The 17,243-nt window shown below is 38.4% G+C and overlaps 1 protein-coding gene across 3 annotated transcripts in view; it reads left to right on the top strand.

Annotated features, from left to right (window-relative positions):
• The window catches only part of ST13 (ST13, Hsp70 interacting protein), a 24,358-nt gene extending 7,115 nt beyond the window's left edge, over window positions 1-17,243 (top strand). For all 3 annotated transcript variants that reach the window (XM_027663150.1, XM_027663141.1, XM_027663160.1), the window contains exons 2-12: window positions 49-106; window positions 1,334-1,403; window positions 1,509-1,579; window positions 2,098-2,164; window positions 2,741-2,825; window positions 5,258-5,368; window positions 6,588-6,690; window positions 9,924-10,040; window positions 10,718-10,781; window positions 11,921-12,021; window positions 15,445-17,243. In XM_027663150.1, coding sequence (XP_027518951.1) covers window positions 49-106; window positions 1,334-1,403; window positions 1,509-1,579; window positions 2,098-2,164; window positions 2,741-2,825; window positions 5,258-5,368; window positions 6,588-6,690; window positions 9,924-10,040; window positions 10,718-10,781; window positions 11,921-12,021; window positions 15,445-15,573 — 976 coding nt within the window. In that variant the 3' untranslated portion in view covers window positions 15,574-17,243. The remainder of the gene's footprint in view (window positions 1-48; window positions 107-1,333; window positions 1,404-1,508; window positions 1,580-2,097; window positions 2,165-2,740; window positions 2,826-5,257; window positions 5,369-6,587; window positions 6,691-9,923; window positions 10,041-10,717; window positions 10,782-11,920; window positions 12,022-15,444) is intronic.

The raw sequence follows: 17,243 nt of genomic DNA, 5'->3' as shown, positions 1-17,243 counted from the left end.
TGATAATCTTACTGTTTTGTTTTTTCTTTTCTCTATTTTACTGAAAAGTATGGGAGGCACAATTCCGCCTGCTCCAGCCAATGCCTCCACAGAGGAGACAAGTAAGGTGAGATACAGAAAAATTTATCATTGAAAATTAATATTTGGATGCTGCAGAAATTACTGAGCAGCAGAAGGGGAAAAATTGTTGTCAATTTTCACTCAGATAGGGTGGGTGAGTGTGACAATTCAGTCTGAAGCCTGCCCATTGTGTGTTGTAGATGACTTGTTACAGATGGCTTCCTAGTTTATTTCAAGGGTTATCATGCTCCATTTCCCTAATCCTGAATGCCTGATGTTCTCTGCAATGCAAATGCCAAACAGAGTCTTGACTTCTTTTTTTATGTTCGCACTGTCTGTTTATAAACCTCTTCTCTAGTCATTAGTGGATTAAGTTATAATCTTTTCATGAGAAGAAATATTAACGAGCGTGATAAGTAATGAAGTGAACAGTTGAACTATCAAATTTTTAACACAGTGTTGTGGAAGAGATTTTCATTGGAATTTGTCTGTTTATTTTAAGGGACATAATAAATTTGCCTTGTAGGTATTTATGTCAGGATTTTTTCAAGCATGAAATTCTTTTGGAAAAATGGATTTGTTTTTTTTTTAATTTAACAACACCGTGGATGCTGGAATTACTGGCTGCTTTGAGCTGTATGGAGGGATTGTGTGTCTGTACTGAGTGTAGTCTGTGACACTGAAGACAAGCAGCTTATGTCTGTGATAAAGCAGAATGTGCTAAGTTACGAGTTTCAGATGAAATTTAGTTAGAAGTTGATAAAAAAACCTTTGAAAATTTTTGAAAAAAACATTTTAAGTATGTATAAGTGGCAACAATCTCTGACCTTGGCAAATGGAAACAATATTTAAATCATAGTCATCAGCTCCTTGCTAAAGGACCTTAGCTTAATAGTATTAGATTGTGAGATTTTTTGATCCAGAGAATGTGTGAGGGAAGGCAGGAAGATTGGAGAGGTTGATTAGTAATCATTGCAAAACTGGTACTGAATTAGGATTTATTTTGATTATTTGGTTTTGATTATTGAATCACATAATTTGAAGGACAGGCTTTACCAATTACAGAAGTTCATGAGTCCAGATTTGGGCTGTGAAATATTTGCATACGTGATAGACTTAATCTGAGAGGAGGAAAAAAGGAGATTAGTATCTTAAAAATAAAATGGTTCAGCTGTAGAGTGATCTGATTTTTCTAATACATTGTTATTTATGAGAGTGGAAATAGAATATCAGTCAGAAATAATGTATGCTTACAAATATATTTCTCTCTCAGGGCAAAGCAGAGGAACAGCCAGAGGAGCCGGTTAAATCACCAGAACCAGAAAGTGAAGAGAGTGACTTAGGTAGGGAAAATAGATGACTTTATTGCATTTTGCCAATGTGAAAATTATTCTGAAAATCTTCTCTCTTTAGATGGTGCTTAGTCTTGTGTTTTGTTTTTCCTCCAGAAATTGACAATGAGGGAGTGATTGAACCAGACAACGATGACCCTCAGGAAATGGGGGATGAAAATGTGGAGGTAAGCACGATATTTTCAGTGTGGCAGTAGGAAAGATAGGGAGAGGTTTTGCATTTAATCAAGGATAGCAGCTGAGGGGGGGTGAGTACTGTATTATCTGTAGAGCCAGCTGTTGCTTTGTTTTTTTTTCTTCTAAACAGAAAACTTACTAGCTTAAAATCACAGTTTTTCTTATTCAAGATTAGAGTCAATCAAAAAGTTCCACAAGGAAGATCAGGTCAGAAAACAACAAAGAACCTTGTCAAAACACCCATGAGAACTAGATATGTAGAATTCTGCCATTATTGAACTTAGCTTTCGTTCATTTTGTAGCCAAAAATATTGTTGGATAATGTCTTCAAGCTGAAAATAAAGGGTTTTGTGGCTTTTTTTAACTGTGATTTCAATGCAAATTAAAATAAATATTCGGGAATTGGAAAACTGAAGCTCTTTCCTTTGATGCTGTCTTAGCATGGTAAGTCTGGCCTGGAATCTACAGCTTTTGGATTTTGTGTGTGTTTTTCATTTTCTTTTGTTAGGTAACTGAAGAGATGGCGGATCAAGCTAATGAAAAGAAGATTGAAGCGATAAATGCTCTAAGCGAAGGTGATAAATTGTTTTCTAGTACATATTCAAAGACATTGGGTTTCATGCTCCTTTAAAATAAAAGTAAATATCTTGGATCATTCTGAATGCTTCCAAGGAAGAGAAAACCCACTGCTTGTTCGATATTCAGAATTATCCAGAATATGAAAGCTTCCTTAAGTACTGCCTTCCCAATGTCACTATAGTTTTGGGGAAGGCGGGAGAGGGGAATGAGGCACTGCAGCATCTTAATTACAAATTGATCATTATAGTACTTCCCTGCACATTATGATTAGTGTCTCTAGTGGTTTGTCTTAATGCAGCAAAAAGCTGTATAATAAAGATGTGACATCCTAATTGATTACATTCAAAGTTAAATGTTCCCAGTTTAATTGGGAAAAGTCTCTCTTCTCATCCAGCATTAATTTTGGAGTGTGTATGTCAGTACCATAGCAAGAGGGAGAAATTGATTTTCTTTTGTTGATAATTTTCTATCTAAGAAGTGCCTAGGGACGTAACACCCTGTAAGGCAGGTTTGGGAATTTGGATGTAATTTCATTGCATAATGATTGAAACTTCACTGGTACTTATATTTAGGTGAACTTCAGAAGGCTGTTGACTTGTTCACAGATGCTATCAAGCTGAATCCTTGTTTGGCCATCTTGTATGCCAAGAGGGCAAGGTGAGTCATAAACTACTGATGTATGTTTCTGCCTGTTCTGTTATTTCCCTTAAAGTGTCTAAATATAACGGCAACTTGAGGATCTACGTAAACTTAAATCACATGAGGCAAAGAGAAGAGCTCATTTCATGCATTTTTCCTTATATGTGATTCACCAGATTGGCTGAAGCAGCCATATAAAGGGTCTTGGTAATGGAGTAAATACAGAATGGTGTTCCAAAATGCACTGTGGTAATATTGTTAAGGAAACTTTCCTGTCTGACCTTCCAGGAGCCATTCTAGCAGTCACACTCACACCACCTGCCCTGGGCCTGAAGCCCCTTCATAGCTACACACCCCACACAGTCAGTCCAGGTGTCCTTGCTGTCTTGACCCTGGGTTTCCCATAGCAGAGGCTCAGACATCTGGATCCTTAAAATAATTTAATCATGGTTCAATAACAAAATAACAGCTCCCTCCAAAGAGGGACCCTGAACAAAGGAAGCCCTGGGTTTTTATGCCCTCACAGCCTTAAGTGTTGGAAGGTCTGGAGTCCTCAGCTCCTGCAGTGTCTCTGAGTGTCCGGTCACCTGGCTGAGCCACAGGTCCCTGGGCCTTTTGTTGTGCAAAGGTCTCTTCACCCAGAGCTCAACCTGCAGCTCCACATCAACCTGCCTGCACCTAATGTATTCCTCAGCATTATGGTTTTTAGTATGTTGAGACAGAGAAATGCTGGGTTTTACATTTGTAAAATCTGAAGTTTATTCTGGGATTAAGATGATGATTGAAATGTTATCCTGTTTAAATGCAGACTTAATTATGAATCCTGTGAATTCTCTCCCTGTCATACCTGCTAAATGGATTTGTTCACTGTGAAGTAGACCTGGTTCTGTTCAACACTCTTATGTTTGAATAGGACACATCTATATCTCAACCCATTCACTACCCACCTTACTGTTAATTACATCTGCCAGACTGCAGATGATGCATTGGAAACTTGTCAGATTTATTGTGTGGTAACCCTAACTTCATAATGCACAAACATCTCTATCTATCTAATTCTGGGCAAGTATGGGTTGCAGAAGCAGAAGTTTGGGGTTCTTTCTCTTTTTACACAAAAGCCCCACTAACTGTGGATTATTTGATAGTTTACCAGGTCTTTTCCATAGCAAAGTATAATTCAAATAAATGTTCAACTTTTGGTGACTTTCATGAGATTAATTAGTGTCCTTTAACTGTTCCATTCTAGTACACCTTATCTGGTACCTGCCCTGCTAGTTTTTTCTTTTCCATATTAAACTTTTTGCATGTAACACCACCTGTGTACCTTAATACATTGTTGTTGTTGTTGCCATCAAAACAGTGTTTTTAAAATCTCTTACAGTACTATATCTTCTCAGAGTTTAGCAATGAAAAATAAGAATGTTAGGGGAAATGTAAAAGTTACCTTAATTTGGTCTGTTGTAGAAAGAAATGAACAATATATTAAGATATTGTAAAACTTGCCATGCTGATCCAAATGCTATGAGTAATTCACCCCTTGGATTTCAGTTCTGGGGGGTTTGTGCTGCCAGCAGCATTGGAACATTTGTCACTGGTGAAGTGTAGCTTTGGAACACAGACACTTTGTCTACCTGTTTGTTTCTAGAAGACAATGTGTGACTTTGTGTTTGCTTTATAACAAACCTTAATGATGAAGTTACTTACAGGCATTATAATTGTTGATAAACTGTTTTCAAGTAGATGTAAAAGGACAGAAGTTCTGACTTGGAGTATGTTGAATATTGAATACTCTTGTCAATTCAGGAATGTTTTCTAGTGTCTCCTTCAGAGATTTTTAATTTGAAATGCCTGAACCTCCTAAAGTACCACTCTAATAGTCAATCTGATATGCTTGTGTATTCTAAAATTTGCAGTTATTACACTTAACTGACAAGGGATTGGGGCTGCTTGCTAGGTTTGTGTTTGTTTTGCTGCTTTTAGTTTTGATGCCTCATCTCCTCATGACTTGAGCTGTTGATCCTTGTAGCCTGTATAACTCTTCATGCTTTCTTTGTGTTACTGTGTTAAAGACTATGTAATATAGCATGCAGAATATTGCTGTTGTTTTGTTCAAATTGCTAATTGCCATTTTCTATAGACTCCAAACACTGGTGGGGCTGAACTGTCCTTTGCATTTATATATCCTTTCCTTCTGCACTAGAGTTATTCTTGCTGGCCAGGCTTGAGTCTGAACAACAAATGCTTTCAGTTCTTGCTAATGATTCACCTACAATTCTGGGAGGGTGAGACTAAATTTTAGTGACTTTGTTACCGCTACAAAATCTTTTTTTAACTCAGCTCTTCAAATATATTATTTCACTAGCTTGCCTGTTAGTCATCCAAAATTATTTCCAGCTTAAGTTAGTAACTTGGTATTTCAATATGTACAATAAATGTTCTTGTTCCCACAGTGTTTTTGTGAAACTACAGAAGCCAAATGCTGCCATTAGAGATTGTGACAGAGCCATCAAGATTAATCCTGACTCAGCACAGACCTACAAATGGAGGGGGAAAGCACATAGGTAATGAACTGCACCTTACTTGATACTGTCTTTACTTACTTGGAGGGAACAGTTTTGTTTATATATTCTCTCCTTCTCTGTGTCTCTGAACTGTCTGTCTTGTCCCTGAGAGCAGTAACTGTGAGCCAAGAAACCACTGTGCTGAGTATGTGGCTTAGAGGAAAGAAAGGACAATGGTGATTTATTGATGGCAATTTATGAGCAGTCCTGGCACTGTCTCTTTGTCTCTATCTCTTTTTTAACATATCTTCTAATGGCTTACTGCTTTTCTGAAATATGAGACCTAGGGCTGTGGGTTTTATTTGTTTGGAGGTCTTTTGGTTTCACCTGGTTCAAGTTTTTTTTTACTAACCTGTAATTCTTGGAGATCTCTGCTGTCCTTATTCCTTAGATCCTAGAGCTCTTTTAAATAGTAAATTGAAATACCTACTTATTAAGGAACCATTTGTTGCAATTGAGAGTGGTGTTAAGCAAACAGTAACTCTTCTCATGGTCGGTATGAAAGTGGAAGAAGTAAATGTTAGTAGAACTTAAGTGTTCAAAGTGTAGTATGTTAATGTCTACAGTTTTAATACGCAGTGTGGAGCCTAAGAGTGAGAAGATTGGAGCATAGTTTGAATTAATACCTCTGTCTGTGAGCAGAAGTGCTTTGACCATTTAGTAATACTACTATTTGCTTAAATTTTTTATTACCCACAGTTTGTATAAATTAATAGTAAGTGTGCACAGGAGCTTGTATGACTTCTTCAACTAAGACATGGTGCATCCAGGCAGCTAGGAAGTTTGAGTGTTGAGTAAAGAGAGTCTACTTAAACTTGAGGTAATAGTGGTATAGACTTGTACAGAACACTGAACGTTTAGTTTTACACTGAACATGAGCCTAATAGTGCAGAATATTTTATTAGTGTGCTTCACATGTTTAGGTACCTTCTTCCTGTTAGATCCTTCTTGTTTATAGCAGACAATGACACCAGCTCACAGAGGGTTTTTTACTCATTGTTACTTCAAACAAAAGTTACTCTAAGTGTCTGAACAAGCAAGCAAGAATCTAATGGTATTGTAGTGTGCAGCTTAGAGGAAACACCATGATTATTAAATGTCCATAAGTCCTTGTAACTCCAGGTAAAAATTCTGAATGCTGCATGATTAAATATTTTGAAGAGCTGTAGGTGTTCAGTTTGCTTTTTCCTTCTGAATGTTGGTGTCTTCTGCATTCCAGACTTCTTGGCCACTGGGAGGAGGCTGCTCATGATCTCGCATTAGCTTGTAAACTGGATTATGATGAAGATGCTAGTGCCATGCTGAAGGAGGTGCAACCAAGAGTAAGTGGGGAAGAATGTTGGAGATCTCTCCTGTATTTTTCTGAGTGACAGTGCTGCCTTCATGTTCTTCACTAATATGCATTGACTGGTGAAAATGTGTTCATGTGTCATCTGACACTGGAAACTGAGTTTTAAATCCTCTGTCTTCAGTCACAGCTGTTTATGGCTGTGTAGAGAAATTGAGTTTGTAAGACTGGGCATGTAAGTGAAATATGAAATATGTTTCTTTCTAAAATTTTAACAGAAGAATCTGAAGCAGTTGAAGTTTGCCAGGTATTTTAGAATCTAGACTAAAAACATTCAGAAGAGCAAGATAACACTGATAATGGATTTTTTTCCAAGATGTTTCTGAATTGATCAAAGCTTTGTCCTAAGCATGTTTTCCAAAGGAAGCATTTTGCTGTGGTTTGTACTTTCATTAGTCTGCCCCATGAGGGCAGCCTCAGCTCTGCACGACTGGTTTTCTCAGCTGTTCTCGTGTGGCTGACACCAGCCTTCTTCTAAGGAAGAACTTCTGTGTAACAAATGTAACACAATTGATAGCAGGCTTTCTTTTTCATCTATTTCTGCGCATTCCTTTGAAGTGGTTGAGAGACCCCAGATGGCAGCAGTTGCGCTGTATTGGGTTTACATGGGAAGTCTGGGGGAAGGTGGAGGCTGCAGGGCTTACCTCTTGTAAGAAGAGACATGAGGCTGCGCCGGTATCAGACGGAGCCAATTCCAGCTGGCTCCTGACCTGACTCATCACTGGCCAAAGCTGAGCCAGTCAGTGATGCTGGTGGTGCTTCTGTAATAACATGTTTAAGAAAGGGGTTAAAAAATGCAGCACAACAGCTGTGAGAGAGAGGGGAATAAAGAAAAATATGAGAGAAGCAACCCTATAGACACCAAGTGAAGAAGGGAGGGAGGTGTGCTAGGCATGGGATCAGAGATTCCCCTGCAGCCCTTGGAGAAGGCTGTGGTTAAGCAGATTGTCCCCCTTGAACCCATGGAGGCCCACAGTGGAGCACATATGGAGGATCCCTGCAGCCCATGGAAGATCCCATGCCAGAGCAAGAGGATGGGCCTTGAAGGAAGCTGCAGCTCATGGAGAGTCCACACTGGAGCAGGCTCCTGGCAGAAACTGCAGCCTGGGGAGAGGAGCCTGTGCAGAATCTGGTTTTCTGGCAGGAGCTGTAGCTCCTGGGGGACCCATGATGGAACAACCTGTTGTTTAAGGACCCTGTGGGGAGGACCCATGCTGGAGCAGTTTGTGAAGGGCAGTATCCTGTGAGGTGACCACGAGCCGAGGCTGGAAAAAAGCTGTGAGGAGAAAGGAGTGGCAGAGCTGCAATGCTGTGAACTGCCCACAACTGTGGTCAGCACATCCCCCTGTGCTGTTCAAGGCTGGGGGAGGAGGTGAAAGAGCGGGGGAATGAAGCAGTAAAGTTGACCTTTTTGAAGAAGATGGTTTTAGTTTTGTCTTTGTTTCTCATTGTCTGACTATTTTTAATTGGCAATAAATTAATTTAAGCTTCCCCATGTTGACTCTGTTTTGCCCATGATGGTAGTGGATGAGCGATCTCTGTCTTGAGATAATCTCGAGCCAGGAGCTTCTCCATCTTATTTTTTCTCACTGTCCTGTTGAAGAGGGGGAGTGAGGGAGCGGCTTAGTGAGCATCTGGCAACCAGCCAAGCTTAACCCACCACATGGGTAAACATTCCTGTGTCTAATAACTTAAGCTTTCCATTTTTCTACCATGTCTTTGTAGAAGATGCTGTCTCCAGCAAAATGACAATGGAAACCATTTCACAACCTATTAGTCTTCTGTGTTGGAGATTATTGATCTGTGGTTAATGTAATTAAGTCTTAGGTCTCAACTCTTTTTTTTAAAAGGTATACTTAATGCTTGGCTGAGGGGGAACCTTCTATTTCCCCATTAATCAGCTGATTATGAAACAGCAGAGTATCTGTGATACATTGAGGTCTGTTTGCCAACTGCATGGGAATTTGTGTATGTAGCTCAAGGAAAAAAGTATCATCTTTTCATGGGTGATTTTCAGAATCGTTAAGATGATTTGTTCACCTAATTTATTTGCTTCAAGCTTTCCTAGAACTTTTTACTTTGTAGCACTTTCAGCTAAGAGTCTGAGTCAAATTCTAAAAATATTTAGTTCATTTTGATAAATACTTTGAAATAATGAAAGTTCAAACTTTGGAAACTCTTTATGCTTCATTAAAAAGAAAACAGGACACTTTTCTCTTAATGAGCCATTGAATGGCAGTAACATGAGGTTCTGATAGCACATACTGCATTTGATCTCAGTCAGTCCTGCTGCCTGCAGTGTGCTTTCTCTGGCAGATACACTTCAGGAATAACGTGGTCTTGAATGAGTATCTCCCATCTAAAATAAGTTATATCAAAGCTTTACTACTTATAAAATAATTTCTTCCTTTAAAGAGTATTTAAAAGAATAAAAGAGTATCCATTGTCATAGTAGTATCTCTGTTCTTGCAGTGTGATTTTGCTGTGTGTTTTTTTTTGTTACAGGAGTGTTGGAGAGCAACCATTGTACATGATTTGTGAAATAACAAGCCATTTTTTGCAGTGATCTGTAGAGATACGTTCTGTTTTCAGGAAAGCAGTGCTGCAGTTAGTTCTGTTGTTAAATGAGCCCTGACTGAGGAGCCTTAGGGGATTCCTTGCTAACTCCTCTCTTTCGCTGGGAGATACACTTGAGAAAAAGTTAGTGATAGGAGGCAAATTCCTCCCCACCAGCCCTTTCCTGGTTTGGTTGAGGAATTCTTTGGTCTGCTTATGTGCTGTAGAGGCATCTGCAACAGCATAACATTATCTATAGAGTGTGTGTGCACAACTTTCTGTTGTGCCCTTTTCCAGGGTACTTGCTGGTTTTAGCCCTGGAGAAATCAATATTTCAGCATAAAAGCAAGAGAGGACATGGAATGATAATGTGTTTAAGTTCTGACTATGGCACAAGTCCCCAAACTGTTGCAGAAAAAGTATACTAGAGTGCATGTTCTGGTGAATGCAGTCAAGGCTGAGTAGACATGAATAACTGATTGCCATGGGAAGAAAGTAGCAAATGGCTCCTAAACCAAAGAGGCTTTTAGGATGTAAAATCAGATCTTAATTTTCTGGTGAAAGCAGAAAAGCCTGCATGTATTTTGTATTGAAATACATTGTGTGATATACTAGAAATGTATATGAAGTTTTGGTATTCTGTTGTTACAGGCTCAGAAAATTGCAGAACATCGACGAAAATATGAGCGGAAGCGTGAAGAAAAGGAAATCAAGGAAAGAATGGAGAGAGTGAAGAAGGCACGGGAGGAGCATGAGAAAGCACAGAGGGTGAATGTTTAGGCTTTAATATTTCTTAATAGTTTGGAGAGTGTTATTTTGGTTATAATGAATTGCAGAGAAAAAAAAATTAAATTTAAAGTCTTAAATTTTAGAGAGATGGTTTCTGTCTCGATTACTTGACCAATAATGAAACCTGGAGAAGAGGGCGTTTTACTGCATCTGTTTTTATAACTTATGACAAAACCAGTCTCTGGAATCTCTAGTAATCCTGTATTTCAAAAAGTCAGTTATTGTAAGACTGTTCTGGAACAGTTTTCACTTACGTATCTCAAAATGGGAGGGTTTAAGTTCAGGATAATGCTCTGCTTCTTTTCCTCAATTCCTGATGGAGTTTACTTGTTTTTTCTTTGTGCTGTAGTGATATATTTTAATACACTGGGGGTGGGAGTTCTAAAAATACAGTTGGGGAACTAAAACAAATCATACAGTTCATATTCAGTAAAAACATATTCTGTGTAACTTACCTACAATAACATACATTAAGAAGGGTAGACAGCTATTTCTTGTTGGTGGTTTTGTACATAGTGAAGTGCTTTGTTTATTGTGGTAGCCTACCTGCCTGAAACAGTCTTGGCTATTTTTTTTTCCTCCTAAACCCAGTTGAGCAGTAACAAACAGGCTGCAGTTCCATTGTTTTGTGTGGAATGATGTGCTTTCATCTGCAGGAGGAAGAAGCAAGACGACAGGCAGGAGGAGCTCAGTTTGGTGGCTTCCCGGGTGGCTTCCCAGGTATTTTATTTTTAAGCACCAATACTTGAGGTAGAGGTGGCTCTTGTTTCCATATGGAGTATTATAACTACAGTTTTTACAGCATTTGTTCTCAAGACAGAGAGAAAAATATTTTATGAAGTTTAGAACTTGTTTACAAATAACTCTTGGAGCACTAGTGGGAAGAGGGATGGGATTCTTTCTCCTAAAGAAGATTGATGCTGTGTAGCAAGTAGAGGGAAGACAGAAATCAATAATTGATAGTTAATAGAATGAAAGGATTTAGGTCTGGGTAAACAAAGAAGTAGAATTTGCTTGATAATGTGTTGAAAATCTACAATAAAAATGTTTTCTAAATTAAAATGGGTGCCTTGGACCCATTCTGCTTAAGAACAATGGTTTTAAAGTTGAAAATTTGGATTGAATATTATGGAAATCTATGCTGGTTGCAAGCTGTTGTTGAACGGAAGAGGTTCTTAAAGGAGGTGTAGTGCAGATTATCTCATAGAAAAGTTGTCCTTGACAGTTCCACAAAAATCAGGCTTTCCGTGTTATTTTTTGGTAGAATGAACTGGCGAGAAACAAAAGTACTAATGCTCTTGAAGATTGAGATGTAGTTGAGGTAGGGTATGTGTGTGCTCCAGTTGGATCAGCAGCCAGATAGAGATGATATGTACCATGCTCAGCACAGCTAGGGAAGCTGCTGATTAAGGATTCAGTAAGAGAACCTCAAGCTTTTTTTTTTTTTTTTTCCCTTTGGTGGTATAATTTTTTCAAACCTAAAGTTCCCACCAAATATGGAATGTACCAGGTTATACTACTGCTGATCTGCCTTTGCCCTGAATTGTTCACCTCAGGCATTCAAACTCCTTATTTTCCTGGGCTTTAGACCCACCTGATTTAAGTTAACCAGAAAAGTAACTGTACTCATTACAAGCCTCCTATTCAATTGGGTTAAAAACACAGATGAAATAAGATGTAGGTCTTCACAGAAAGAGAAGTTGAAGACCCTGCTTTCCATTCAGTGGACCAGCTGTAGCATTATGGAAGACATGGCTTTAGAGATGTGGCAAGGACAGTATGTCTTAGTCTCAGTGAGCTTCCTGTACAGATGAGTTAAATGTTTTTCATCGTGTGTTTTTCTTGTCTTGGGTTTTCAGGTGGATTTCCTGGGGCTATGCCTGGAGGTATGCCAGGAATGGCAGGTATGCCAGGTCTCAATGAGATTCTCAGTGATCCAGAAGTTCTTGCAGCCATGCAGGTGAGTATTTCTTAAAATCAAAGCTACATGTTCTGAATGAGAGACGAACAGCACTTATGAGCTTAAGGGGAGGGAAGATGATGTGACCTTCTGGAAAGCAATGGAAGGCTTGCTTATTTCTGTTGTAAAATTCTTTCCTTGTGTATGTGACGCCAACCTGTCTGGATTCAATGTTAGCTATTTTTCAAACTAGTGGGAGCTTAATTAAAGATGACACACACACACGCATACCCTGGTCTATGATAGGCAACACTGTGTGCTGTTTACAGTTTGTCATGTCTTTAGAAAAAGTCTCTCAAATGGTCATTTCCATTCACTGCCCAAACAAAAAATTATTGCTGTAACATAAGATATTGCAGTAATGTTGAGATGAGGATTGCCTTTCTCTTAGGGGGTTAAGTGTGTGGTTTTTTCAAGAGACAAAGTAGTATCAGAATAGTTCTGCATCTTGGCATTTTCTGAATTCGTGTTCATAAAGCTTACTTCTCTAGTAGACTTGATTAATTGCTCAATTAAGTAATTGCTTAATGTCATGACTAATTCTACTCAAGAAAAGTATTCCAGCAGATTAAATGGAATGTATCTGACAACATCAGTTTTAAGAGCAGGTGGGCTAGGAAAGATTGGAGCCATGTAGTTGTATTTCCATGCTAATATGATCAAGTATAAAGGAGAATTGTTTCTTTTTCTGGATTGCTGTGGTTAGAGTTACATGTTGTTCTCAGCTCATTGAAACAAAGGCACCACAAGGGTACCTTACTCAGAATGCCCTGGAATCACAAAAAAAATCATCACTTCCCATGTGATTTCGTGGGTTCCCTTAATAGTTGCTGATGTTGGGAGACACACCTTTACTTACATGACCACAGTCAACAATGTTGACTTGAATGCAAACCATCCAGAGAAGGCTCTTGACTTGTAGTTGTGTTCCTTACCTGGCTAATTTATACTGTAATACAGGAGTTTGCACTTAGAGTTGCTGAAAACAGTTTTAAGGTGCAGCTAAATGTTATGTGCTTACCACATGCCTTTAAGAAGACTCCATTGCATGTTGATATATATACTCCAACGTAGGGTAGGACTCTGTTGCAAGAATGTGTGTGTTGACAATGTTTTCTGATAATGCAGGCAGGCTTTAACATGTACAACCTGTCAGCAAAGCCTTGAGTCTCTTGCTGACCTCTTTGTACAGACTTTACATCTGGGTATGATTTATTTAGCACTGCCACCTTTTCCTAAAATATCCAACTCTGTGTTCTGGTCTTCTCTGAATTGACAGTGTAGCTTTAGTCTTAAAAGCCAGTAGTTTCTACTGCTTGGCTTCTGCTCAGTGCAGCTGTGAAATATGTTGATGGATAATGTTATCTGGCAGCTATTATGTCTGTTATCTGAGGTGTTACAAAAAATTCTGAAGATACTGAATCACACAAGTCTCTCCCAAATTGCTGTTTTAACTGATAGTGTATAGAGACTTTTCATGGTGAGGAGTTAGTGCTGAAAACTGGAGTATTCTGAGAGTAAAGACCACCACCTCAGTCTTTTTAGACTTGGTATCATCTCATCATCTTTGAGACTATTCTCTATGAGTTAACACTGAAATATGCCTGAGTCTTTTAACATCTCAGTAAACCTGACAACTGTGTGCCTGAACACGAGCTAAATTAAACTGGTTATGCTGTCAACTTCATCTTATCTGTAGAAGCAACCAAAGAACCAGGTATGGCTGCTTATGGATGTGTTTAGGAAAGTTATTGCTCACCATTGGCATAAAGATAAGAATCTTACCTGCACTAGATGATCCTGCCTTGGTAGTGGGGCTGGACTGGATGATCTGCAGAAGATTTATTTCTTTAGGATGTTTCCTTTTTTTTTATTGTCACTGATATTAGTCTTCTAAGCACTAAAGACTCAGAGCAGCAGAACTTCTTTAGCATTTCTTTTCACATCTTCTTAATGACAGTAAGTTGTGACAGTTTGCAGTGACTTTTAATGCCTGTAATTTTAGCTCATTTTCCCCTAAGCCTTTTAGTCTCCAGAAAAACTGACTGAAATTTTAGTGTTTCTCTTATTTTACTGTTTTGCCTGTCTAGAGAATTCTTTAGAATTTCCTATCTTGCATGTGCAACTGCTTTCCATAGACACATCACGACATTTGTGATTTGAGTCACATAGTTGTTCTTTTCATAAGGAGTGACATGCAAGATGAACCTATGGATTCCTTATTTGACATGTAGATATATGTTAGACCCAGACTTTCACCAAAATATGTAAGTTGGAAACAAAAGACCACTGATAATTTTTTTCTTAGGAATATTTTTCATCCTCCTGTAACTAAACACTGGGTCATTAGGAAAACATTAGAAAACTGAATGTCTCCCTAGTGTCATTTATAGAATGGTTGCCATTCCACCTTATGTACTAAACACTTCCCTATGAAAGTGTTGATATCCTCAGTCTTAAACTTTATTTTGCTAATGTTGCTTATCAGTGTGAAACCTTGGATGTGTATAACATTTTTATGAACACCATCTAAGGCTGAGAGCTTCCAAGTTGCACAAGTACAGAATTGTTTGCTTGCTGTGAATTTATAGGACCATGAAACATGTAGCATAAAATTGGATATTTAACATTCATTTAGGTGTGCTTTGATGCAAACCAGTGACTAAGCTTACTCAGCTTTTTGTTGCAGATTCATATATAGGTGAAATCAGATTTAATGATGTGACATGATCTTTATAATCACATGCCCTATTTTGAAATGAATTCAAGAAGTTTTAGGTTGGAAAGCCTTCATTTTTTCTCTTGCACGGGAAAACAGTAAAGTGGAGAAAATATGTCTAGTCTCTGTGTTCTGAACTTCAGCATTCCATTTTTCATAGACTTTGCAGATTATCTTTTGTGAGGAAGACAACACACTTGTAAATCCTCCAGTTGGTTTAGGAACCAAGACTAGACTCTTGGTTCCTAACATGTATAAAATATACCTGAAGTGCCTGGGTAATTTCAGGGCAAGTCCACACCTACCAAGTGCTGTTTAGGATCAGACTTGTTAAACAGTTTTGAATGCTACACACATGGAGCTGCTTCCTTCTTCAAAATGCATTTGAAAGATGCCTGAACAGAAATAATGCAGTAGGTGTAGCTGTGTTTAATAGCTCCTGTTCTGGAGAAACAGAACTCTTATCCTATTCCCCTTCTCACACAGTGAGCTATTAGGGTAACCAGTTCAGTAATGACTCTGGTGTTTACTGACACAGCTTTAACAACAGGATTCTCTTTACAGACTTCCTGCCAAGAGTCTAATGTAGTCTTGCCATGTTAAAAACTGAGGAAGACTAGGTTCATGTGGAACCACGTAACCACTAACTTTTGTAGGCTTGTTTTACAAATGCTCTAATTTTTTTTTCGCTTTTTGTCTTCCAGGATCCAGAAGTTATGGTTGCATTCCAAGATGTTGCGCAGAACCCAGCAAATATGTCCAAGTACCAGAACAATCCCAAGGTCATGAATCTCATCAGTAAATTGTCTGCCAAATTTGGCAGTAAACCATAAAATCCCTGGTTCTTTAAAAATCATATCTGAATGGGAAGGATTGGATTTGGCTAACCAGTGTTGCAATAAAACAAACCACTTTACCTCTGATCTTTTTAAGAAGAGGAAGTTCTAAGGAGAACTACTCTCTAACCCCAAGCATTTACTTTATTCAATTATTGGTTTATAGAAACCCAAATTGTATTCAGATAACCTGGTTTCAACCATCCCTTCTTGTCCAAGAGTTGCAAGCTTTTATTATAAGTGTTACAGACAGTTTCCTCTGAATGAATGCTTCTGTGAGAAATTGTAATATTTCAGGAGTGTAAGATAAAAACATGCAAATTTTTTTTTTTTTAATTTTTTTTTAAGAGATTTTTTTTTTTTTAAGAGGAAAGAACTTTAACAGTTGAAGTCTGTCTTAATCCCCTTTGGACAGAAAAATTGGCCTAGTCACAAGTAGCAAAGGTGGGACAAGTCTGAAGTATTAACTGGATAAAGGAATTGTCTGCAAATACAGGGTTTTTTCCCTTTTTTTAAATAGGTGACTGACTTTATATAGCTATTATCAGTATAATCATGCTAGCTAGTTACACACTGGAACTTCTGGCAGTACTGCAAGTATTGTATCATTTTTGATCACCACAACTGTGCAGGAAAGGTACAAACCTATCCTTTGCACAGCCTGGCATGACATACGTATTGCAGAGGCCACAGAGGTTTTGTTACTTGTTCAATTCTTGTCCAGCACCTTTATGTAACATTTTATTTATAGTCTGGGTCTGGGAGAGCAGCTCACTGCCTGTGCTTGTGCTCCTGTCCTTTCCCAGTTGGCAGGGCCTCCACTGGTTGCACTCACCCTTCCTTGGGGCCATGCTTACCAGGTTGCATCTATTTGGAAACTTTAGGGAAGGAATCTTGTTCCCATCACTACCTCTGTCCCACTGAATGCAAGCCATCCAGAACATGTACATGCAGAGTTATAAATCGGTGAAGGGGAGAATTCCCAACGAAATTGCAGCTCTGGGTTCTGTTTGAGTCCTTACATGCTTACTGATTAAAGTGTCTTGGTCAAAGTCCTGCTGTCTCTTTAGAGGTGATGACTCTTTCTTCACTGCATTCTGTAGTCTTCCGTCTTTTCTTGTATCCTCTTCTTTGAAACAAAGCAAAGCCCCAAAAGAAAAAGTCAAAACAAAAAGCTGTTGTGGTTTCATACCTCCATGGTTTGTAGGTATGGGATATGGAGGAAAAGGTGAAGTAATTGGAGCAGACAGAACATTCTTTAACACTTGCAGTTTAACAGCATGGGTATCCTTGAAGCAGTGTCTGTGCTGATGATGTCCAGTGGATTTGTCTACCAATAAAGACAAAGTTGTTGCTTCTGTTTGTCTTAGTTAAAACATCTTTCTGTAGAAAAAATGACCCTAGTTACCTGTTCAACACTTGAGTCTCAAGGTTTGTATTACTTCTTTGTAATTCTGTATCTTAAGCCGTAACTGATGTTACCATTTTGAAACAAATCTGGTTTGGTGTAGGAACTCAACAATGGTTGCAAAAAGGTAAATCCCCAAATGCTTTTTCTCATACTAATGACCTTGCAGAATGAAATGTGAATCTTTTTGCTTAAGAAATATAGTTCTGAATACTTCTCTTAGCATTTAAAAAATAAAGTATGGTTTTGAAAAATACAA

Source organism: Corapipo altera, unplaced genomic scaffold, assembly GCF_003945725.1.
Source record: "Corapipo altera isolate COAL_440 unplaced genomic scaffold, ASM394572v1 1, whole genome shotgun sequence".
Taxonomy (NCBI): domain Eukaryota; kingdom Metazoa; phylum Chordata; class Aves; order Passeriformes; family Pipridae; genus Corapipo; species Corapipo altera.
Note: the sequence above shows the minus strand (reverse complement) of the source record. Positions and strands in the feature narration are given on the sequence as shown.